The sequence below is a fragment of the Geotrypetes seraphini genome, chromosome 2, assembly GCF_902459505.1.
Source record: "Geotrypetes seraphini chromosome 2, aGeoSer1.1, whole genome shotgun sequence".
Classification (NCBI taxonomy): Eukaryota; Metazoa; Chordata; class Amphibia; order Gymnophiona; family Dermophiidae; genus Geotrypetes; species Geotrypetes seraphini.
Genome location: NC_047085.1, coordinates 186,018 through 211,878, shown reverse-complemented (window position 1 = coordinate 211,878; position 25,861 = coordinate 186,018). Strand labels below are relative to the sequence as shown.

Genomic DNA, 25,861 nt, shown 5'->3' with positions numbered 1-25,861 from the left:
CACCTGTGCCCATAGCTTGGAGTCCACTCTCCTAACTGCCATGCTCACTCTTCCTGGCACCTCCCAGCATCTGCTCCTGCGGCCACAACTCCCTGCATCATCCCGGCCAGAACTGAAGGTACTGCCCAGAGTACAGAACCATACTGAGCCAGGGAAAGGAAGACCCCAAGCACAGCATCCCCGAGCAGAGGAAGGCACAAGAGGTGATGGAGTCAGGGAGCTCAGAGACTGCCCGCCTGGTCAGTCAGCGCAGTGCCACCAGCTGCTCCCTCCACCTGAAAAGGTAAGAAATGGGGGGACAGCCCCCAGCTTGTTATTCTTGCAGTGCATTTTGCCCCCCTTCCAGCCCTTTGTTTAATAAGTTGGGTTTTTTCTTCTTGTTTTTGCTCAAAAGCAGTCAGGCTGCAAATGAAGAAGGCTTGAGTCCAGCTGTTTCCTTTGTTGGAGCTGTGTCACAATGTGAAGGGTGGGGGGTGAGGAGCGAATTTAAAGCTATTTCACTTTTTCTGCTAGGAATGACTACGCTTACAAACATGGAAAGCACAATTCCTAATCCCTCCTGCAACTTCGGGCCAGCCACTGGCCAGGTCCATTTATCAGCTTTGTACAGCACTAGTGGCAGTATAAATTATTTCATGGATTTGCATATTTATTTGAGAGACCCACTATCACTAGCATCAGCACAGGGTGCAAATGGTTATTCATAATTGAAAAAAAAAAAATACCCCTCTTGGAAGTAGGAGATAAACGTTAACGATCCAGAACCTGGTTTAAGGACTCGAGCCAGAAATGCCTCTTCCCTTCTGCAGAATCTGTTTGGCCGGATGCCAGAAAGCTCAGAGCGGAAAATAACGCGTTTTATTCGAAGGAGCAAATGCATTTTTGGGCGATTCATCTCTCGTTTGCACTGGACCTGGCAGAAATGTCCTAAAACTTGGAAGAAAGGGTTTCCTTTTTTCGTTCACATTTTATGGCTTCGTTTCTAGCTGCTCTTTTTATTGATTTAGTTTTCGCATTTTTATTCCGCTTAAACCTAAATGACATTGTTTTAGGTCGATGCGTTTATTTTTCCTGAACCATGAAGCCTTGGTCAAATAGCCTTTTGTATACTCTTTTACAATTATTTACTCATTCGGGATTTCATTTTCTGCCCGGGCGAAGTATAAATAATCCGCATCAGATACGAAATTCTTGGCCTTTTTAGCACTTCAGCAATTATCCATTTGAGCATTTTTGTTTTGCTTATGTTCAAGGTAAATCGTGTACAGAAAACTTTCATGCAGAGTTATTTTTGTCGATGGAAAATTACTTTCGTTTGCGTAGAAAGCGCCTGGCCCGGGCTGCCGCCGCTATTCGTCCCTGTCCTAAAAAGAGCGAATAAGTTTGTGCTGCAGAGGCGTCACCGGTGCAGTTTCCTCTGCGGGAATTAGGGGGAACTTGCAGGGTCTGATCACCAAAGAATCTCGAGCCTCGGCCTTTCTACACCATTTTCTCTCGATTTCGTTTCTTCAGCCCTTCTTTGATTCGTTTTCGTAGCACAGAACGGAATTAAAATGATCACAAATGCGGAAAACGATATGGAAGTCGTTGCTCTCGTCAAATTGTTCTTTAATGGCTTCAAATGATAAGCCCTGGACGAAAAATCCTGACTGCAGCAACAACGACCCCCGTGAAATGTCGATGCAGGAATAACGTTCTAGAATGCACCAGTCACGTTCCATCGGAGAAAAGGCACGATTACTTTCTATTGTTATTGGGGGGCTGGACTTTTGAACGCACTTGATGATTGATTATCATCTGCAAACTTAAAAAGAAAAAAATACCAGCTGGAGAAGAAAATTGGAGGCTCCTTGGTTGTCTTTATTTTATTACTGACCTAATTAATTATGTTTATTCAGCTGGAGGGAAGAGGCTTCATAAATGGAATTAAATAAATCAAAACCGAGAATTTTGCGATTTCTCCGGATTTCTGGTCCTTCATACAGAAGCTTCAGCAAAGCTTCCATGTTCTTCTTCCTTTGTTCAAGGGCTCTGGGGTTCAAATTACAGGCCTGTGGCAAATCTTCCCTTTCAGTCTAAAATGATGGAGGCTGTGATAGGTTTACAAGTACAGGAATATTTATTCCAACATTGTAATTTGGATTTCGTTCAAATCTTAGTACAGAAACAGTTTTATTGGCCCTGATTCGACTTGGTCAACCATGATTGATTATTGAGTAGATTAGAAAGGTTTGGGTTTATGATACACTATTAAAATGGTTTTCCAGTTTCTTGAACTGCTGGAATCAAGGTTTCCCGATCTCTCCAATTCTTTTCATTGTTTATATGAGTGAACTATAGCATGTTCTGGGATCTTGAAATGTACATTATTTTTCTTATGCGGATGATAAAACCATTATTTTCAGGAAACTTGAGGAAATGAAACTAGCTTTTGATAAGATCACTAGTTGGATCCTATTGAATAGATTAAAAATTAAACCTAGCAAAACAAACATCTGGGTTGCGAGTAAGCAGGTTGAGTTTTCTCAAGAAAAAATTAGGGGGGGGGGGGAGGTGTTTCCGTTGATTCTGTGCTAGAAATGGAAACTTATATTAATGAAATAGTGAAGAAGTCTTTTTTCTTCTTCAAATTGAAACTCCTTCGATAGATCGAGCCTCTGTTAGATTTATCTGAATTTAGAACAGGATTGCAAGCAATGTTCCCTCTAACGACTGAGTTCAGTGAGAAAATTTTTTTTCATGAGCACAGGATTATATTGATGTGAGCAAAAATGTAAGGTTACATTACCCTGATGGTATTATACACACTGTACATAACAGATTAAGAATTACAAATATAAATTAGAAATGGTGTGGCAGCCGTGTTCGAAGGAAATTAAAAGAAATTAAACAAAAAGAATCCAAGTGTTACCTTTTTTATTGGACTAACTAGAGCATAATTCCTTCAGAGTTGTACATCGCTTTGAATTAAGATAAAGCGATTAATCAAATCCAAATAAACTTGAAACTTGAAACTTGAAACTTGAAGAAACTAAAGGCAGTTATCAGTACTGTATATAAGAATAAAACATCAAAGTATTCAAATGTCAGCCTTACAGGAAGAGGGTCAGAGACAGGGAGATAAGGAAGGATGATATGACGGTGTCAGAGCAGTCAAAGTTATGTTTTATAATGGGAAAGAAAGCCGTGTTAAGTCCTGTCTGGTTGGTTTTATCATTTTCATCTCAAAGGTCTTGAGTTCCTGGATTGTCTTAAAATTTCCTGCAACCAGCTGCTGCTTTGGGAAGGTGGGAGAGTGGTAACTGAAGGAGAAGGTATTGGTCATGACCCCACCAGCTGAGCAGTGGGGCTGAACAGCTGCATGACCTCCTGCTACAAGGTGCGCAGCCATGCAAGCCACGATACTAAGCCAAATTATAACATTGTCCTGCTGAGATTACAAGCCCTAAAACAGGATTCAAATAATTCAGAAGGCAGTTGTTGCGATAGGGCATCCTTCGCTGGTAGAACTTCACTGGCTACCAGTTAAGGCAAAGATGTTTATTTCTTAAATATTATTTGGTTTAGTTCCTGACTGTAGTCAACATATGATTAGTTCATATGTGGATGGGCATAATCAAAAGAAATGTCTAAGTCCGTTTGGCACCTAAGTTGTAAGTTGCCCAAAGTCGGACACGGAAAAAGGTCCATTTTTGAAAAATACGTCCAGCATTTTTTTTTCCCGAAAATTGTACAACTGTACATCCAGCTGTCTGATTGCCCAGACCGCTAAGTTGTCCATCTTTATACCCCATTTTCAACTTACTACAGATCCCTTATAGGTCTTGGTGAGCCCCCCAAACACCTCCAGAATCTACTAGACCCACCTATCTACCACCCCAATAGCCCTTATGGCTGCAGGAGCCACTTATATGGCAGTACAAAAGGGTTTGGGGTTTTTTTTGGGGGGGTGTGCACATTTTTCACCATGTCCTTCTTAGAGTGACTCATGGGCCTGGGTCCTCCTCTCTATGGTTCACTAATCCACCCCCAAGACCACTTATGCCACCTCTATGTAGTTCTGCTAGGCTTTCCTATTCCAGGCTGCCAGGTGCTGATGTTCTGGAGGCAGATATGTAAAGTTGGTATTACAATTTTTGTGGGGGTGGGGGGAGGCAGTGATGACTGGGGCAGTGCAGTGCTTATCTGGTCACTTTGGATACATTTTGTGGACTTAGACTTGGTTTTAGATGGCCTAAATCAAAATGTCCAAGTTCCGTCTTGGCAGTATTGTTAAACTTTAGGTTATACATGCAGTATGACGACGTCTAGGACTGCCCATGTCCCGCCCAAATCCCGCCCTCGAGACTCTTCCTGACATGCCCCTTTTAGCTCTGGTCGTTCAGCAGCACTGTGAAGGCCTATGTCATTTTTAAATATGTCTAAAACCCGGTTCGATTATCGGCACTTGGACAACTTGTCTTTTAGATCGTCCAAGTGCCGATTTAGGCTGGTTTTTAGACGTTTTTCTGTTTTGATTATGAGCTCCATAGTCTCTAGAAACTTAAGATCATCAAGGAAAACTAGACTGACAATTCCTTCAGATTTAACCTGCACGTCAGCGGTTCTTAGGTGGTCTCAGTCTGCAGCTTTGGAACTAGTTACCATCTGAAATCAGGAACATTAAATGACTTTTAGAAATGCAGTTAAACACTATCTTTTTTTCATTAGATTTATTATTCATTCAGTCTCACTGTATTATCTACTTTATGTTGTTCTATGAAAGGACATTCTGTATTTGGACTAATTATAATCTACCTTGAGCTGATTGGTTAAGTGGAATAGAAAAGATCTGGTTAGAATCTTGCAAGTTAGTAATATGCCCAAAGATATTTATCTGCAAAACCATCGTCACTGAGCAGGGAGATGCTGGCATTATGGTAATGATCTACCTTTGCAGCTCTATTTCTATACAAAAAGGCAGACAGACTGCTTTTCAAAGCAAGTATAGGACCTCACACGATATGAGCCTTCCCTGGAGTAGCCCTCACACTCTGGAGTGCTTAACACGAGACTGTCTCCATTCCAAGAAGAGATGAAAGTTTGGCTCTTCAACCAGGCCTTTAATGGAAGACGTAACTAACTTGCTAGTCACATGGCCACACAAGGAGTGGTGCAGGCTGCAGATATTATAATGGGACTTGTTGCTCCCCTTCTACCCTAGCGTTTAGACACCTTACTTTCATACTCCTGTTATTCTGTCTTGCCTATTATATGCTCCATCTTTGCTTTCAAGACCTCTGCAGTCTATTTAAATGGTTTATTGTGTATTGTGATAACTTGTTAATGTAGAACATATAAGAACTTAAGAATTGCCTTACTGGGTCAGACCAATGGTCCATCAAGCCCAGTAGCCCGTTCTCATAGTGGCCAATCCAGGTCACTAGTATCTGGCCAAAACCCAAGGAGTAGCAATATTCCATGCTACTGATACAGAGCAAGCAGTGGCTTCCCCCATGTCTCTCTCATTAACAGACTATGGACTTTTCCTCCAGGAACTTGTCCAAACTTTTCTTAAAACCAGCTACGCTATCCGCTCTTACCACATCCTCTGGCAACGTGTTCCAGAACTTAACTATTCTCTGAGTGGAAAAATAATTTCCCCCTATTGGTTTTAAGAGTATTTCCCTGTAACTTCATCAAGTGTCCCCTAGTTTTTGTCATTTTTGACGGAGTGAAAAATCAATCCATTTGTACCCATTCTACTCCACTCAGAATTTTGTAGACTTCAATCATATCTCCCCTCAGCCGTCTCTTTTCCAAGCTGAGGAGCCCTAACCGTTTTAGTCTTTCCTCATATTTGAATATTTTCAATGCTGTGATTGTCTATTGCTTATGTTTGACTTATTCTTGTTGTACACTGCTTTAACCAGTGGCATATCTAGCATATGTGACACCCGGGGCCCATCATTTTTTGACACCCCCCCATCTATATGAAAAATATGATTTTTAGTAACAATCCACATATCGCACAACAAGAGTGTACCTAGGAAAAGGCAGCATCTTAAGCACTGCAGTAAGCACTAGAACACCAGACCTAGACAGACAGACAGACATCCTACTGCAGGACAGGGTAGGTAAAAGGAAGGGAGAATGGACAGGGGGAGCAGGCAAGGGGTGGTGGTGGACAGCCAAGGAAAAAGAAAGATAGAAAGCGCAAAGGACAGACAGAGAGAGAGAAAGAATTAAAGACAGACATACACACATATATTCTAGCACCCGTTAATATAACGGGCTATAAGACTAGTACTTTGTAAAACTAAACAAGCCAGATCTCGCACAGTCAATTGATCCTGCAGTCAATGCCAGCTGAAAACTATGTTCTTTTCATACACACAGAACAGAGATACACCCTCACCCAATATGGGATAATCACAAACTAAAAATAGAAATATGTAGACAAAAGTTAAACTGATCTGCCAAGAAACCAGACTGCATACAATGCAACACCACAACACCACAAAAACAGTAACATATGTCCTCTAATACTGTGCAAAATATAAAGACAATAGATGTAAATTTGAAAAAACTGATACATAACAATCACCACTTTACAAATTAACAAATAAAAATAAAACAAATAATGAGAAATAAGAAAATACCATTTTATTGGACTAATCCCCGTAAGCTCGATCCCCATCCCCGCAAACCACCTGATTCCATCCACACAAGCCTTGAATTGTTTTATATTGAACTTATTATATTAAAGTATAAAAAGAAAGAATATTCTGTACAATTGTCAATTTATAAATCAGCTTCTTCTCCCCACTCTCTCTTCCCCATTTCCCTTCAGCGTCCTCAGCCCACTCTCTCTCCACTTTCCTTCAGCGCACGCACATAAAAACAAGCAAGTAATTTTATATCATTTTAATTCTATTCATTCATAGAAATTAAAGTCTAAATAATGCCAGTCACATAACAAAACGTGATTTTACAAAAATAATTCCCTGCACAGTCAAGCCTGCAAAGATTACTAGATGTCTTTCAGCAGCTCCCCTCACTCCCTCTGATCTTTGTGGCCAAGTCAAAATGATCTACCAACAATAAAATTTTAAAAACACAAAGCATACTATAGAAACAAAGAAATAGATGGCAGATAAGGGCCACGGCCCATCTAATCTGCCCACCCCAATGACCCTCCCCTACCTTTCTCTGTGAATAGTTCCCATGTGTCTATCCCATTTGGCCTTAAAATCAGGCACGCTGCTGGCCTCAATAACCTGAAGTGGAAGACTATTCCAGCGATCAACCACCCTTTCAGTGAAAAAGAATTTCCTGGTGTCCCCGTGCAGTTTCCCGCTCCTGATTTTCCACGGATGCCCCCTTGTTGTCGCGGGACCCTTGAAAAAGAAGATATCTCCTTCCACCTCGATGCGGCCCGTGAGATACTTGAATGTCTCGATCATGTCACCCCTCTCTCTGCATTCCTCGAGTGAGTACAGCTGCAACTTATCCAGCCGTTCCTCATATGGGAGATCCTTGAGTCCCGAGACCATCCGGGTGGCCATTCTCTGGACCGACTCCAGTCTCAGCACATCCTTACGGTAATGCGGCCTCCAGAATTGCACACAATATTCCAGGTGGGGCCTCACCATGGATCTATACAATGGCATAATGACTTCAGGCTTACGGCTGACGAAACTCCTGCATATGCAACCTATGATTTGCCTTGCCTTGGATGAAGCTTGCTCCACTTGATTGGCAGTCTTCATGTTCTCACTGACAATCACCCTTAAGTCTTGTTCTGCTTCAGTTCTTGTTAGGATCTCGCCATTAAGGGTGTAAGTCTTGCATGGATTTTGGCTGCCCAGGTGCATGACTTTGCATTTTTTGGCATTGAAGCTGAGTTGCCAGGACCTAAACCAGCGCTTCAGTAGGAGTAGGTCATGCATCATGTTGTTGGACATTGAATTTATGTCTGTTGTGCTTTTGCCCACTACATTGCTTAGTTTGGCGTCATCGGCGAATAATGTTATTTTACCTCGCAGCCCTTCTGTCAAGTCTCTTATAAAGATGTTGAATAGGATCGGGCCCAGGACCGAGCCCTGCGACACTCCATTGATTACCTCCGTCTTTTCGGAGGGGGTGCCGTTCACCACTACCCTCTGAAGCCTACCTCCAAGCCAGTTCCCAACCCATTTCGTCAATGTGTCGCCCAATCCTATAGAACTCATCTTGCTCAGCAACCTGCGGTGTGGTACGCTATCGAATGCTTTGCTGAAGTCCAGGTATACGATGTCCAGGGACTCCCCAACATCCAGCTTCCTCATCACCCAGTCAAAGAAGCTGATCAGGTTGGATTGGCAGGATCTCCCCTTAGTAAATCCATGTTGACGGGGATCCCATAGATTCTCCTCGTTCAGGATCGTATCCAATTGGCGTTTGATTAGAGTTTCCATTAGTTTGCACACTATTGATGTGAGACTCACCGGTCTGTAGTTTGCTGTCTCCATCTTGGAGCCTTTCTTGTGGAGTGGAATGACGTTAGCCATCTTCCAGTCCAACGGGACGTTACCCGTACTAAGGGAGAGATTGAAGAGCGCAGATAGCGGTTCCGCCAAGACATCACACAACTCCCTGAGCACCCTGGGGTGTAGGTTGTCAGGCCCCATTGCCTTGTTAACCTTAAGCTTTGACAGCTCTCAGTAGACACCGCTGGGTGTAAACTCAAAATTACTAAACAGGTCATCTGCGTCAACCCTTGTCTGTATCTGAGGGCCGAGTCCTGGCGCCTCGCGGGTGAAGACTGAACAGAAGTATTCATTTAACAGTTGGGCTTTTTCCGAGTCCGCTTCTACATAGTCTCCGTCTGATTTCCTAAGACGTACTATACGCAGAGAAAATGTTAATTATCATTTATATTCCACGGGTTTTCAAAGAGGTCAAGGCAGATGACTTTATTCAATGTCACCTCAGTAACAACTATACAAGAATAGACAAATATTCCCCCTCCCTTTTTACTAAACCGCGAGAGCGATTTTTAGTGCAGGGAGCTGCACTGAATGCCCCAGGCTACTCTTGACGCTCATAGGCTCCCTGCGCTAAAAACTGCTATTGCGGTTTAGTAAAAGGGGGCCATAGTGCAAAATATAGACAGCATATATAAATTCTCAAAATGGACATATTTTGATCACTAAATTGAAAATAAAATCATTTTTCCTACCTTTTGTTTGGTAATTTCATCAGTCTCTGGTTGCACTTTATTCTTCCTACGCCGAGAGGTTGGATAGGCTGGGGCTCTTCTCTCTGAAAAAAAGGAGGCTCAGGGGAGATATGATAGAGACCTTCAAGATCATGAGGGGCATAAAGAGGGTGGATAGGGACAGATTCTTCAGGCTGAAGGGGACAACAGGTACGAGGGGGCATTCGGAGAAACTGAAGGGAGATAGGTTCAGAACAAATGCAAGGAAGTTTTTCTTCACCCAAAGGGTCGTGGACACTTGGAATGCGCTACTGGAGGAAGTGATCAGGCAGAGTACGGTACAGGGATTCAAACAGGGATTGGACGGATTCCTGAGGGATAGGGGGATCGTGGGATACTGAGAGAGGTGCTGGGATGTAACACAGGTATAGAATGTAACACAGGTATAGAAAGCAAACCAAGTAATAAGTATAGAAATCCAACCAGGTCGTGCATGTGCAAGACCGGAGGGTTAGGACTTCGATGGGAAGATAAGACTTAATGGGAAACCAAGGTGGCAAGGGGGCCCCTTCTGGTGACTCAGACAGGCCGTGACCTGTTCGGGCCGCCGCGGAAGCGGACTGCTGGGCAAGATGGACCTGTGGTCTGACCCAGCGGAGGCACTGCTTATGTTCTTATGTACTGTTTATCCAATATTTCTTCCCTTCTTTCAGCCTCCTGTATACTTCCTCTCCTCCAGACCTCATTCCCTCCCCCAACTTTTTCTTTGTTTCATCCTTTTCCCTTCTTTTTTCCCTCTCCATGCCTCCTTTCTTTCTGTATGTCTGTCTTTCTCCGTACCCCATTTCTTTCTTTCTTTCTTTCACCCTGCCCCTTCCTTCTTTCTCTCTCCATGCCCCCTTTCTATCTCTCTCTCTCCATGCCGCATTTCTTTCTTTTTTCTTTCACCCTGCCCCTTTTCTTTCTTTATGTCTGTCTTGCTCTCTCTCTGTGCCCCCATTTCTTTCTTTTTTCACCCTGCCCCCTTCTTTCTTTCTTTCTCTCTCCATGCACCCTTTCTTTCTCTCTGTCTGTCTTTTTTTCTCTCCGTGCCCCATTTCTTTCTTTCTTTCTTTCACCCTGCCCCCTTCTTTCTTTCTCTCTCCATGCCCCCTTTCTTTCTCTATGTCTGTCTTTCTCTCTCTCCGTGCCCCATTTCTTTCTTTCACCCTGCCCCTTCTTTCTTTCTCTCTCCATGCCCCCTTTCTTTCTGTATGTCTGTCTTTCTCTCTCCGTGCCCCATTTCTTTCTTTCACCCTGCCCCCTTCTTTCTTTCTCTCTCCATGCCCCCTTTCTTTCTCTATGTCTGTCTTCCTCTCTCTCTGTGCCCCATTTCTTTCTTCCACCTTGCCCCCTTCTTTCTTTCTCTCTCCATGCCCCCTTTCTTTCTCTATGTCTGTCTTCCTCTCTCTCTGTGCCCCATTTCTTTCTTTCACCCTGCCCCTTCTTTCTTTCTCTCTCCATGCCCCTTTCTTTCTCTGCCTGTCTTCCTCTCTCTCTGTGCCCCATTTATTTCTTTTTCACCCTGCCCCCTTCTTTCTCTCTCCATGCCCCCTTTCTTTCTCTATGTCTGTCTTTCTCTCTCTCCATGCCCCATTTCTTTCTTTCACCCTGCCCCTTCTTTCTTTCTCTCTCCATGCCCCCTTTCTTTCTCTATGTCTGTCTTCCTCTCTCTCTGTGCCCCATTTATTTCTTTTTCACACTGCCTCTTCTTTCTTTCTCTCTCCATGCCCCTTTTCTTTCTCTGTCTTTCTCTCTCTCTGTGCCCCATTTATTTCTTTCACCCTGCCCCCTTCTTTCTTTCTCTCTCCTTTCCCCCTTTCTTTCTGTATGTCTGTCTTTCTCTCTCTTCATGCCCCATTTCTTTCTTTCACCCTGCCCCTCCTTTCTTTCTCTCTCCATGCCCCCTTTCTTTCTCTATGTCTGTCTTTCTCTCTCTCCATGCCCCATTTCTTTCTTTCTTTCACCCTGCCCCTTCTTTCTTTCTATCTCCATGCCCCCTTTCTTTCTCTGTCGGTCTTTCTCTCTCTCCATGCCCCATTTCTTTCTTTCACCCTGCCCCCTTCTTTCTTTCTCTCTCCATGCCCCCTTTCTTTCTCTATGTCTGTCTTTCTCTCTGTGCCCCAGTTTTTTCTTTCTTTGTTTCTTTCTCCCTGCCCTCCCCATGCCACCGCCATTGGGAAACATGCTGCTGCCACCACCGCAGGGGAAAGGCTGCCACTGCCGCCGTGGGGAACAGGGCGGCGCCAAATTCTCCCTCCCTACTTTTCTTCCCCATGGGGCCAACCAATTCTCGCCACCCGACGTAAATTCTAACGTCGGAGAGGACGTTCTGGACCAGTCAGGCAGCAATTGGCTGGCCCAGAACGTCCTCTCCGACATCAGACTTGACGTTGAGTGGCGAGAGTTGGTCGGCCCCGCGGGGAAGAAAAGCAGGAAGAACTCGGCGTCGGCTTGTTCCTGATGGCGGCAGTGGCAGCCTATTCCCCAGCGGCAACCTATTCCCCAGTGGATGGCCAGTTGTGCACCTCCTTGGGGCATGCACCCGGGGCAGACCGCCCCCTTCCCCCTCTTGGTACGCCACTGTCTGCAATCCCCCCTTTTATAAGACCATAGTGCAGTTTTTAGCACTGGCCATGGTGGTAACACCTCTGGTGCTCAATTCTATGAGCTTTGGCCCTGTTACCACCACGGCTGGTGCTAAAAACTGTGTTAAAGTTTTGTAATAGGGGGTAAATTAATTACTTCAAAAAGGCAGTAAATAAATATGACAAATTAATACAAAGAATCCTCCAGTCATCGCAGAATACATTTAGAATTCATCACTCTCTCCAAATGCATTCTTGTGCACAAGTTTCTCTGTATAGAAACCTTATGGGTCCCTGTGTCTATACGATATTGCTCTCATTTGTGTTAACACGTGTTCCTGCGTACGGGACCATTGGGGCTCTCTGCGCTATACGATGATGCTCTCATTTGTGTTCACACATATTCCTGCATACGGGAACCATGGGGGTCTCTGTGCTATACGATGATGCTCTCATTTGTGTTCACACGTGTTCCTGCGTACGGGACCAATGGGGGTCTCTGTGTCTGCACTAAGATTCTCTCATTTGTATTCACATGTGTTCCTGCATACGAGATCCATGGGGGTCTCTGTGTCTGTACTAAAATTCTTTCATTTATGTTCACACGTGTTCCTGTGTACTGGACCCATGGGGGTCTCTGTGTCTGTACTACGATTCTCTCATTTGTGTTCACATGTGTTCCTGCGTACAGATCCCATGGGAGTCTCTGCGCTATATGATGATGCTCTCATTTGTGTTCACACGTGTTCCTGCATATGGACCCAAGGGGATCTCTGTGTCTGTACTAAGATTCTCTCATTTGTGTTCACGCGTGTTCCTGCGTACAGATCCCATGGGGGTCTCTGCGCTATACGATGATGCTCTCATTTGTGTTCACACGTGTTCCTGTGTACGGGACCCATGGGGGTCTCAGTCTTTACTATGATTCTCTCATTTGTGTTCACACGTGTTCCTGTGTACAGGACCTATGGGGGTCTCTGTGTCTGTACTCAGATTCTCTCATTTGTGTTCACACATGTTCCTGCGTACGGGAGCCCCATGGGGGTCTCTGCGCTACACGATGATGCTCTCATTTGTGTTCACACGTGTTCCTGCGTATGGGACCCATGGGGGTACCTGTGTCTGTACTAAGATTCTCTCATTTGTGTTCACACGTGTTCCTGCGTACAGATCGCATGGGAGTCTCTGCGCTATACGATGATGCTCTCATTTGTGTTCACATGTGTTCCTGTGTACAGGACCCATGGGAGTCTCAGTTTGTACTATGATTCTCTCATTTGTATTCACACATGTTCCTGTGTACAGGACCTATGGGGATCTCTGTGTCTGTACTAAGATTCTCTCATTTGTGTTCACACGTGTTCCTGCGTACAGATCCCATGGGGGTCTCTGCGCTATACGATGATGCTCTCATTTGTGTTCACACATGTTCCTGTGTACAGGACCTATGGGGGTCTCTGTGTCTGTACTCAGATTCTCTCATTTGTGTTCACACATGTTCCTGCGTATGGGAGCCCCATGGGGGTCTCTGCGCTACACGATGATGCTCTCATTTGTGTTCACACGTGTTCCTGCGTATGGGACCCATGGGGGTACCTGTGTCTGTACTAAGATTCTCTCATTTGTGTTCACACGTGTTCCTGCGTACAGGTCCCATGGGGGTCTCTGTGCTATACGATGATGCTATCATTTGTGTTCACACGTGTTCCTGTGTACGGGACCCATGGGGGTCTCTGTGTCTGTACTATGATTCTCTCATTTGTGTTCATACGTGTTCCTGCGTACAGGTCCCATGGGGGTCTCTGCGCTATACAATGATGCTCTCATTTGTGTTCACATGTGTTCCTATGTACGGGATCCATGGGGGTCTCTGTGTCTGTACTATGATTCTCTCATTTGTGTTCACACGTGTTCCTACGTATGGGAGCCATGGGGGTATCTGTGTCTGTACTAAGATTCTCTCATTTGTGTTCACAGGTGTTCCTGCGTACGGGACCCATGGGGGTCTCTGCGCTATACGATGATGCTCTCATTTGTGTTCACACGTGTTCCTGCATATGGGACCCTTGGGGGTCTCTGTGTCTGTACTATGATTCTCTCATTTGTGTTCACACGTGTTCCTGTGTATGGGAACCATGGGGGTCTCTGTGTCTGTAATTTGATTCTCTTATTTGGTTCACATATGTTCCTGCGTATGGGACCCATGGGGGTCTCTGCGCTATATGATGATGCTCTCATTTGTGTTCACACGTATTCCTGCGTACGGGACCCATGGGGGTCTCTGCGCTGTATGATGATGCTCTCATTTGTGTTCACATGTGTTCCTGTGTATGGGACCCATGGGGGTCTCTGTGTCTGTACTATGATTCTCTCATTTGTGTTCACATGTGTTCCTGCGTACGGGACTCATAGGGGTCTCTGCGCTATATGATGATGCTCTCATTTGTGTTCACACGTATTCCTGCGTACGGGACCCATGGGGTCTCTGTGTCTGTACTAAGATTCTCTCATTTGTGTTCACATGTGTTCCTGTGTACGGGACCCATGGTGTCTCTGTGCTATACGATGATGCTCTCATTTGTGTTCATACATGTTCCTGCATATGGGACCCTTGGGGGTCTCTGTGTCTGTACTATGATTCTCTCATTTGTGTTCACACGTGTTCCTGTGTATGGGAACCATGGGTGTCTCTGTGTCTGTACCTTGATTCTCTTATTTGGTTCACATATGTTCCTGCGTATGGGACCCATGGGGGTCTCTGCGCTATATGATGATGCTCTCATTTGTGTTCACACGTATTCCTGCGTACGGGACCCATGGTGGTCTCTGCGCTATACGATGATGCTCTCATTTGTGTTCACACATATTCCTGTGTACGGGACCCATGGGGGTCTCTGCGCTATATGTTGTTGCTCTCATTTGTGTTCACATGTGTTCCTGTGTATGGGACTCATGGAGGTCTCTGCGCTACACGATGATGCTCTTATTTGTGTTCACACATGTTCCAGCGTACGGGACCCATGGGGGTCTCTGCGCTATATGATGATGCTCTCATTTGTGTTCACACGTGTTCCTGTGTATGGGACCCATGGGGGTCTCTGTGTCTGTACTATGATTCTCTCATTTGTGTTCACATGTGTTCCTGCGTACGGGACTCATAGGGGTCTCTGCGCTATATGATGATGCTCTCATTTGTGTTCACACGTATTCCTGCGTACGGGACCCATGGGGTCTCCGTGTCTGTACTAAGATTCTCTCATTTGTGTTCACATGTGTTCCTGTGTACGGGACCCATGGTGTCTCTGTGCTATACGATGATGCTATCATTTGTGTTCACACGTGTTCCTGTGTACGGGACCCATGGGGGTCTCTGTGTCTGTACTATGATTCTCTCATTTGTGTTCATACGTGTTCCTGCGTACAGGTCCCATGGGGGTCTCTGCGCTATACAATGATGCTCTCATTTGTGTTCACATGTGTTCCTATGTACGGGATCCATGGGGGTCTCTGTGTCTGTACTATGATTCTCTCATTTGTGTTCACACGTGTTCCTACGTATGGGAGCCATGGGGGTATCTGTGTCTGTACTAAGATTCTCTCATTTGTGTTCACAGGTGTTCCTGCGTACGGGACCCATGGGGGTCTCTGCGCTATACGATGATGCTCTCATTTGTGTTCACACGTGTTCCTGCATATGGGACCCTTGGGGGTCTCTGTGTCTGTACTATGATTCTCTCATTTGTGTTCACACGTGTTCCTGTGTATGGGAACCATGGGGGTCTCTGTGTCTGTAATTTGATTCTCTTATTTGGTTCACATATGTTCCTGCGTATGGGACCCATGGGGGTCTCTGCGCTACACGATGATGCTCTTATTTGTGTTCACACATGTTCCAGCGTACGGGACCCATGGGGGTCTCTGCGCTATATGATGATGCTCTCATTTGTGTTCACACGTGTTCCTGTGTATGGGACCCATGGGGGTCTCTGTGTCTGTACTATGATTCTCTCATTTGTGTTCACATGTGTTCCTGCGTACGGGACTCATAGGGGTCTCTGCGCTATATGATGATGCTCTCATTTGTGTTCACACGTATTCCTGCGTACGGGACCCATGGGGTCTCCGTGTCTGTACTAAGATTCTCTCATTTGTGTTCACATGTGTTCCTGTGTACGGGACCCATGGTGTCTCTGTGCTATACGATGATGCTCTCATTTGTGTTCATACATGTTCCTGCATATGGGACCCTTGGGGGTCTCTGTGTCTGTACTATGATTCTCTCATTTGTGTTCACACGTGTTCCTGTGTATGGGAACCATGGGGGTCTCTGTGTCTGTACCTTGATTCTCTTATTTGGTTCACATATGTTCCTGCGTATGGGACCCATGGGGGTCTCTGCGCTATATGATGATGCTCTCATTTGTGTTCACACGTATTCCTGCGTACGGGACCCATGGTGGTCTCTGCGCTATACGATGATGCTCTCATTTGTGTTCACACATGTTCCAGCGTACGGGACCCATGGGGGTCTCTGCGCTATATGATGATGCTCTCATTTGTGTTCACACGTGTTCCTGTGTATGGGACACATGGGGGTCTCTGTGTCTGTACTATGATTCTCTCATTTGTGTTCACATGTGTTCCTGCGTACGGGACTCATGGGGGTCTCTGCGCTATATGATGGTGCTCTAATTTGTGTTCACACGTATTCCTGCGTACGGGACCCATGGGGTCTCTGTGTCTGTACTAAGATTCTCTCATTTGTGTTCACATGTGTTCCTGTGTACGGGACCCATGGGGTCTCTGCGCTATACGATGATGCTCTCATTTGTGTTCACATGTGTTCCTGCGTACGGAACCCATGGGGGTCTCTGCGCTATACGATGATGCTCTCATTTGTGTTCACACGTGTTCCTGCATATGGGACCCTTGGGGGTCTCTGTGTCTGTACTATGATTCTCTCATTTGTGTTCACACGTGTTCCTGTGTATGGGAACCATGGGGGTCTCTGTGTCTGTAATTTGATTCTCTTATTTGGTTCACATATGTTCCTGCGTATGGGACCCATGGGGGTCTCTACGCTATATGATGATGCTCTCATTTGTGTTCACACGTATTCCTGCGTACGGGACCCATGGTGGTCTCTGCGCTATACGATGATGCTCTCATTTGTGTTCACACGTGTTCCTGTGTATGGAACCCATGGGGGTCTCTGCGCTATACGATGATGCTCTCATTTGTGTTCACACATGTTCCTGCGTACGGAACCCATGGGGGTCTCTGCGCTATATGATGATGCTCTCATTTGTGTTCACACGTGTTCCTGCGTACGGGACCCATGGGGGTCTCTATTTCTGTACTAAGATTCTCTCGTTTATGTTCACATGTGTTCTTGTGTACGGGAACCATGGGGGTCTCTGGGGGTCTCTGTGGTATACGATGATGCTCTCATTTGTGTTCACACGTGTTCCTGCGTACGGGACCCATGGGGGTCTCTGCGCTATACGATGATGCTCTCATTTATGTTCACAGGTGTTCCTGCGTACGGGACCCATGGGGGTCTCTGCGCTATACGATGATGCTCTCATTTGTGTTCACCCGTGTTCCTGTGTACAGGACACTTGGAGGTCTCTGTACCTTCACCAAGATTCTCTCATTTCTGTGTACAAGAAGCTTTTGGATCTTTGATTGGCTTTTGGATCTTTTATTGGTTCTAAGATTTATTTTTATTCTCATACTCATATGTTTGTTTGTAAGCTTCAGTAATTTTCATATAAATGAATGGCTTGTGATGGGGGGGGGGGGAACAGGGCCGGATAAATGGGTAGGCCCAGTAGGCACGTGCCTAGGGCCCACAATTGACAGGGGGGCCCGCTGAAGGAGGGCAAATCGTCGACTCACCTTGCCAATTTGTTTTTCCCAAATGGCAACGGCGATGGGCCTCCTCCCCAGCGGGCCCCCCTCTGGCATCAATGGCAACACAACATGCCCCCCCTAGCATCAACGTGGCCGGCTCTGCTTCAGGAAGGTCCCGCGATGACTGCGTCTGTGAATCCATCCCCCTCCGTCACTTACTTCGTCTGGAGCAGAGCCTGTAGACGCAGTCATTGTAGAACCTTCCTGGATACACCCTCCAGCAATTCAAGACAAAGTTAGACAAGTTCTTGATAATCCAGAATGTACGCAGGTAAGGCTAGACTCAGTTAAGGCACTGGTCTTTGATCTAAGGGCTGCTGTGGAAGCAGACTGCTGGGCATGATAGACCAGCAACAGCAATTCTTATGTTCTTATGATACTGGACGTGCTAGCAGCTCGGATTGGAGATGGGCGGGTCTTGTTTGAGTCAAACTGTGCCCGGTTGCTGTAGAGATTTCCTGGGAGCAGCTGCTTTTTTCGCCAGAGCCCGTATATCTCCCTTCCTGACTTGTACTGACTTAGGCTTTTGGCATCCCATTTGTAAAATAACAGACGGCAGCGTGTGCTGAACGGGGTCTAGAATTTCCCCCTTCCCCTTAATTGTGGTCTCCTCAGAGTTAGATAAGGTGAGGTAATGTGGAGAGGGGAGGGAGGCTGAAGCGGTGGTTTCTCTGTCAGAGACCAGCAGTGGACCACCTTGACACAGGTGCCGGTTTACATGTGGATTTTTAGATATGACTTGCCTTTTCAAGTATAGGAGTTATTTTCTTGCCCAAATTGACTCACAATCTGGTTGGTTCTTAGTCTTTGGAAAATGTATGGACTTGAACCATTGTTGCAAAGAAAATGAGTGTGTAAAGTTGGATTTGAACTCTGGCCACTGCCATTTGAGTGTTCCACTGCCTGATTGGAGACTGGAATACATCATGTATTGAGCAAACTCCTTCACTGTGTCTAGGAAGGGGTGATTTTGAATTGTTTACTATTCTAGCTGTTAAAAGAGTTGGCTGCGGTATCTTCAAAATTTGAGGTGTTTTCCCTTCTTCGTCCCTCAATATACTTTGTTGGTTGATGAGGTTTTGGGGAAATGTTTGTGCTTAGTAGTTAGGGGAAGGGGATGGAAGTATATCATGTCCCATCTCCTTCCCCTTCCTCTTCCCCTAGTGGTTAGTTGCTCTCTGTATTAGTGAATTTAAAGCCAGATGTACTACTTTTTTTTTTTTTTTTTTTCTTCCTAACAATGCTCCTAAGTCTTCCTCCATATAACCTCAAATTATGCCCTCTAGATTTACTATTTGGTGTTTGGACCCTGAGCTCTCTGTTCTTCTCTTTGCTCACTCTTTAGTGCAGTGATCACACCGATGTTTACTTTGAATCAGAGCGCTCCTGCTTGTGCTTGCTGGTGCCACGTTTTCCCTGAGAGGGGATCGCAAACTTCGCGGATCAGCTGTCCCTCAATGGGCTAGGAGTTTTGCAATCCACATCTTAGGTGTGTATGGCTTCACCCTTTCCTTTTTCCTGTTTCTACCTCGTGTCGGCTCCAGCGCACCGCCCTTCCCTGTGGTAAAGCAGCTCAAGATCTCTAAGGGTTTTAACCGCTTGCCTTGTTGTTTGTTGCAAATTAACATACATGGAGTGGAACATACTAGAGGAGTTACAGATTTGGTTGTTTATACATACATATGGTTACAGTTGGATACCATAGAGTCAGGGCAGGATTAACCAATAGGCCAACTAGGCATGTGCCTAGGGCCCGAAGTTGTCAGGGGGGCCCGATGAAACAGAGGACTCGTTTTGGGTTTTTTCCCTTGGCAATGTGGGCCCCCTGGGAAAGATCAGCAGTGCTGGGCCCCCCCCCCCAGGAGATCGACAACACTGCCCTGCCCCGGCATCACCATCAACCAACCTGAATAAGTGACATCGGAGGGGGTGGACCGGTAGATGGAAAGAGTTGCTGCAAGGTCCCATGATGACTGCATCTGCCGGCTCTGCTCAGGGAAGAGGTAAGTGACGTCGGAGGGGTTGGACCAGCAGACGCAGTCATTGCGGGACCTTGCAGCAACTCTTTGCATCTGCCAGTCCACTCCCTCCGACGTCACTTATTCATGTTGGTTGATGGCGATGCCGGGAGAGGGCGGTGTTGTTGATCTCCCGGGGGGGGGGGGGGGGGCAGCACTGCCGATCTTTCCAGGGGGGGCCCAGCACTGCCAATCTTTCCTGGGGGGCCCGCGTTGCCAAAGAAAAAACAAAACAAAACACCGGATCCTCTGTTTCTTCAGCAGGCCCCCTCTGACCTAGAAGGGTGGTGGAGGGAAAGAAAGGGGGCAGGGTGGTGGAAGAAGAGAAAGGTCAGATGTTGATGGAATTAGTGGAATTAGGGGAAGGGGAGAGATATAAGGGGAAGGATACTGGATGGAATTGGGTTGAAGGGAAAGAAAGAGGGCAGATGCTGATGGAATTGGTGTGCAGGGAAAGGGGGAAGGATACTGGATGGAATTGAGTTGGAGGGAAAGAAAGGGGGCTGATGCTGATGGAAGGGGGGAAGGGAGAGGAGAGAGTGAAATTCTAGACCATGGGGGTGTGGGTGTGGGTGTGGGAGAGGGAGAGGGAAGGGAAGAAGAGGAGAGGAGAAAGATGCCAGCATATTGGAGGAGGGAATGGAAGAATATGGATTCCAGACCAATGGGAGTGAAGGGAAAGATGGAAGGGGGATGCATACAGTTTCTGGAAGTGGCACAGAAGGACAGAAGATGAAAGTTAGAGCATGACAAGAAGATGAGGAGAGCTGAAACCAGACAAGATAAAGGTAGAAAAAAATTTTCTATTTATTTATTTATTTTTTTGCTTTAGGGACATGCATTGCTGTTTCTGTGGTGTTGCATTGTATGCAGAGTCCACCGTCTTGGTGGTTTTATTTAACCTTTGTTTACATATTTCTATTTTATCCCCCCTTTTACAAAACTGTAGAGCATTATTTTAGCGCTAAAACCATACTACAGTTTTGTAAAAGGGAGAGAGGTTAGTTTGTGATTACATATTTCATACTAGGCAAAGGTGTTTTCTGTGTTCTGTTTGTATGAAAGACATGGGTTTTTGTTAACGTTGACTAGCCTTGTTTGGCGAAATGCATCAGGCATGGTTCTTGGGAGCACCTTGAATTAACCTGATTAGAATCTCCTTATTTTCTGCCAATCTTCTTTTGTTTCATGTTGGAATCTTTGGTGGACTGCTTGCCTTGTTGTTTCGTTACAAGTTAACATACATGGAGTGGAACGTACTAGAGGAGTTACAGATTTGGTTGTTTATATATACATATGGGTTACAGTTGGTTGATGTAGAATGAGGCAGTTGAGAGGCGTTGTAAACTTGGTTATTAATATAGACTTATATTTTGGATAGTATTACTGCTTTACAAATATTTGAACACTTTCATATATGCATGGAAAGGGTTCAGAGTTAAAGTCCTGGGTTAGTAGATGGGAAGGGAAGGAAGGGGGATTTGTTCAGGGATGTTTGGGGGTTGCATAGAAGAAAAACTGTGCACTGGTATACTAATCTTTGTTTTGAATTTAAAAAAAAGAAATACAAGTGGAAATAAAGAAGTAAAGAAGAAAACAGATAAATGGAGGCGGGACGTGGGTGGGGTAGGGGCGGGGCCAGGGGGTCCAGTGTACTTGTGTGCCTAGGGGCCCTCGAAGAATTAATCCTGCCCTGCATAGAGTGAAGCAGTTGAGAGGAGTTGCAAACTTGGTTATTAATACAGATTTATGTTTCGGATAGTATTACTGCTTTACAATGCAATTGAACACTTTTATATACGTTTGGAAAGGGTTCAGAGTTAAAGTCCTGGGCAAGTAGGTGGGAAGAGAAGGAAGGGGGGATTTGTTCAGAGATGTTTGGGGCTTGTACACTGACTCTAGTATGGTAATCTTTGCTGTGCGGTCATCCCCTCCTGTATCTGAGTAGTTCCTTCCTACCTTGTCTTCCCTATTTGCTGTGAGGTCGTCCCCTCCTGTGTATGAGTAGTAGCCCATGGTTCCTTCATCAGGGCATCCTGTCGTCCGTGCCATCGACTGGTGGTCGACTGTCGGCTTTCCCCTATTTCTTAGTTTAAAGCCTTCTCGATGGCCTTCTTCATGTTGCCTGCCAATACTCTCGCTCCTTCCTTGTTGAGGTGTAGTTCATCCTTTCTGTAATACTTGCTTTTTCCCCAGAACGCCGTCCAGTTGCGCACGAAGTCAAAGCCTTCTTCTTCGCACCATCGTCTCATCCAGGCGTTAATAGCTTGCAATTCCCCTTGTCTCTTGAATTCCTGGAGGGTGTTTTCCCCTATAACAGCCTCCGGAAGAGCATTCCAGTTTTCCACCACTGGGTGAAGCAGAACTTCCTTATGTTTGTACAGAATCTATCCCCTTTTAATTTTAGAGAGTGCCCTCTCGTTCTCCCTACCTTGCAGAGGGTGAACAACCTGTCTTTATCTACTAAGTCCCCTTCATTATCTTGAATGTTTCGATCATGTCCCCTCTCAGTCTCCTCTTTTCAAGAGAGAAGAGGCCCAGTTTCTCTAACCTCTCACTGTATGCAACTCCTCCAGCCCCTTAATCATTTTAGTCGCTCTTCTCTGGACCCTTTCTTCATGTACGGCGACCAGTGCTGGACGCAGTATTCCAGGTGGGGGTGTACCATGGCCCAGTACAGCGGTATGATAACCCTCTCTGATCAATTCGTGATCCCTAACCTCTTTAGTCTTTCCTCATATGAGAGGAGTTCCATCCCCTTTATCATCTTGGTCGCTCTTTTTTGAACCTCGTCTAATTCCACTATATCTTTTTTGAGATATGGCTACCAACATTGAACATAATACTTAAGGTGAGTTATCATCATGCAGCAATACAGAAGCATTATAATATTCTCGGTCTTATTTACCATCCTTTTCCTAATAATTCCTAGCATTCTGTTTGCTTTTTTGGCCACCGCCCATACATTGGGCGGAAGATTTCAATGTACCATTTGGATGCCGGGTCTTTCAGTCTCTTAAGAACATAAGAACATAAGAACATAAGCAGTGCCTCCGCCGGGTCAGACCATAGGTCCATCATGCCCAGCAGTCCGCTCCCGCGGCGGCCCAAACAGGTCACCTGTCTGAATCACCAGAAGGGGCCCCCTTGCCACCCTGGTTTCCCATTGAAGTCCTATCTTCCCATCGAAGTCCTAACCCTCCGGTTTTGCACATGCACGACCTGGTCGGGTTTCTATACTTATTTCCTGGATACTTCTCTCAGTATCCCACGATCCCTTTATCCCTCAGGAATCCGTCCAATCCCTGTTTGAATCCCTGTACCGTACTCTGCCCGACCACCTCCTCCGGCAGCGCATTCCAAGTGTCCACGACCCTCTGGGTGAAAAAAAACTTCCTTGCATTTGTTTTGAACCTATCTCCCTTCAGTTTCTCCGAGTGCCCCCTCGTACCTGTTGTCCCCTTCAGTCTGAAGAATCTGTCCCTATCCACCCTCTCTATGCCCCTCATGATCTTGAAGGTCTCTATCATATCTCCCCTGAGCCTCCTTTTTTCCAGGGAGAAGAGCCCCAGCTTATCCAACCTCTCGGCGTATGGGCAGTGTTCCAGCCCTCTTACCAGTTTCGTCGCTCTCCTTTGGACTCTCTCAAGCACCGCCATGTCCTTCTTGAGGTATGGCGACCAATACTGCACGCAGTATTCCAGATGCGGACGCACCATCGCTCGATACAATGGCATGATGACTTCCCGCGTCCTGGTTGTGATGCCCCTCTTTATGATGCCCAGCATCCTGTTGGCTTTTTTCGAGGCTGCTGCGCACTGTGCAGATGGCTTCAGTGACGCATCCACCAGCACACCCAAGTCTCTCTCAAGTCTGCTGTCTCCCAACAATGCCCCCCCCATTTTGTAGTTGAACAACGGGTTCTTTTTCCCTATATGCATGACCTTGCATTTTTCCACATTGAAGCGCATTTGCCATTTGTCTGCCCAGTCCTCCAGCTTCTCCAGGTCCCTTTGCAGGTCCTCACACTCTTCCCTGGACCTAACTCTGCCGCACAGTTTGGTATCATCTGCAAATTTTATGACCTCGCACTTTGCCTCTTTTTCCAGGTCATTGATAAATATGTTGAAGAGTAACGGCCCCAGCACCGATCCCTGTGGCACACCGCTTGTGACTCCCCGCCAGTCAGAATATTGGCCCTTTACTCCAACCCTCTGCAGTCTACCCGACAACCAGTGCTCGATCCATCTGTGCACATCTCCTCCCACCCCGTGGTTCCACAGCTTCCTAAGCAGTCTTTCATGTGGCACCTTGTCGAAAGCCTTTTGAAAATCGAGGTAAATGATGTCGATGGGTTCCCCATTGTCCACCCGACTGCTTATTCCCTCAAAGAAGTACAGAAGGTTCGTTAAGCACGACCTTCCCTTACAGAATCCGTGCTGGCTTGTTCTCAGTAGACCATTTCTTTCAATGTGCTCGCAAATGCCGTCCTTGATCATAGCTTCCACCATCTTCCCTACAATTGAAGTCAGGCTCACCGGCCTGTAGTTCCCAGGGTCACCCCTCGATCCCTTCTTGAAGATAGGTGTGACATTTGCCAATTTCCAGTCCTTTGGTACCTCTCCAGTTTTCAAGGATAGGTTACAAACATGCTGGATTGTGCCCGCTATTTCCTGTCTTAGTTCCTTCAGAACCCTTGGGTGGATCCCGTCCGGACCCGGTGATTTGCCGCATTTTAACCTGTCTATCTGTTTGAGGACATCCTCCTTACTTACCTCTATGTGTTCCAATTTTTCAGCCTGTTCCCCACTCATGAGCTCCTCTGAGTCCGGTATATTAGATGTGTCCTCTCTCGTGAAAACCGACGAGAAGAACGTGTTCAACCTCTCAGCTACCTCTTTATCCTCCTTAATCACTCCCTTCCTATCCCCATCGTCCAACGGCCCCACCTCCTCCCTCGCTGGTCGTTTCCCCTTTATGTAACTGAAGAATGCCTTGAAGTTTTTCGCCTCCCTGGCCAGCCCCTCTTCGTATTTCCCTTTTGCTTTTCTAACCTCTCGGTGGCATTCTTTTTGGCATTTCCTGTGCGCCTGGTGGTTTTCCTCCGTTGGTTCCTTTTTCCATCTCCGGAAGGATACTTTTTTGTCATTTATTGCCCTCTTTACTTCTGCTGAGATCCAAATCGGGTCCTTTGACCGCTTGTTCTTGCAGCCTTTCCTGAAATTGGGGACGTACATTTTTTGTGCTTCTTGCAGGGTGTCCCTGAATAGGGTCTTCCTGTCTGCAGGCAATTTAACATGTATAATTTTGTCATCTGCAAATTTGATCATCTCACTTGTCAATCCCATTTCCAGTTCATTTATAAATATGATAAAAAGTACAGACTCCAGTATAGATCCTTGTGACACTCCACCTTTTACTTTCTTCCATTGAGAGACTTGTCAATTTAACCTTCCCAGTTCTAAATCCTCAACAGTACTTTAGAGACTTAGGGAGGAGGTAAGGGGAATACTAGGGTAGGGAGGTGAAAAAGCCTTTAGAGGTGGCAGGCAGGGATGAGTAGGAAAAAGAAAACCTTTAGAGATGTAGGGTGGCGATTAGGGGAATAGTTTCAGAAGTGAATAAAGGAAGGAAGGAGAAAAAGCGTTCAAGATAGAGGGGACATGCAAATCTCTCTCATGAATATTCATTGTGGAGATCCTGAAAACCTGGCTAGCTGGAGTGGTGCCTCCAGGATCAGGTTTGGGAACCAGTGTTCAAAAAAAAAAGTAAATAAATCATCTGGCTATCTTCAAGTGATAATGGACCAACTTAGTATCAGCACCTTTAGGTATTTGCAAAGACTTTACAATCTGAAGAAAACTGGTATGATTCTGTTACCTTTTGCTCAGTCATCATCCAATCCCATATTTATATTCCATCTTATTTCATCCACAATTCAAGGCATATCAGAAGTTGAGAATTTAGCACATGTCTGATAGAACCTGCAGTTTTGTTTAAAATACTGTGTTTTAGGTGGTATAGAGCCTATATTTCTGGTGCCTGTGGCTCAGGGTGACTAAAGTAGGGAAAATCCTGTTATAAATCCTGTGTTTTAGGGTAGCACTGATAGAACCTGC

General features: G+C 45.8%; 1 protein-coding gene across 1 annotated transcript in view; it reads left to right on the top strand.

The window, feature by feature from the left end:
- Positions 1-206: 206 nt before the first annotated feature.
- Positions 207-25,861, top strand: part of LOC117355870 (zinc transporter 2-like) — a 120,479-nt gene continuing 94,824 nt past the window's right edge. The window contains exon 1 of the mRNA XM_033934954.1: positions 207-283. Within this exon, the coding sequence (XP_033790845.1) occupies positions 207-283 (77 nt within the window). The remainder of the gene's footprint in view (positions 284-25,861) is intronic.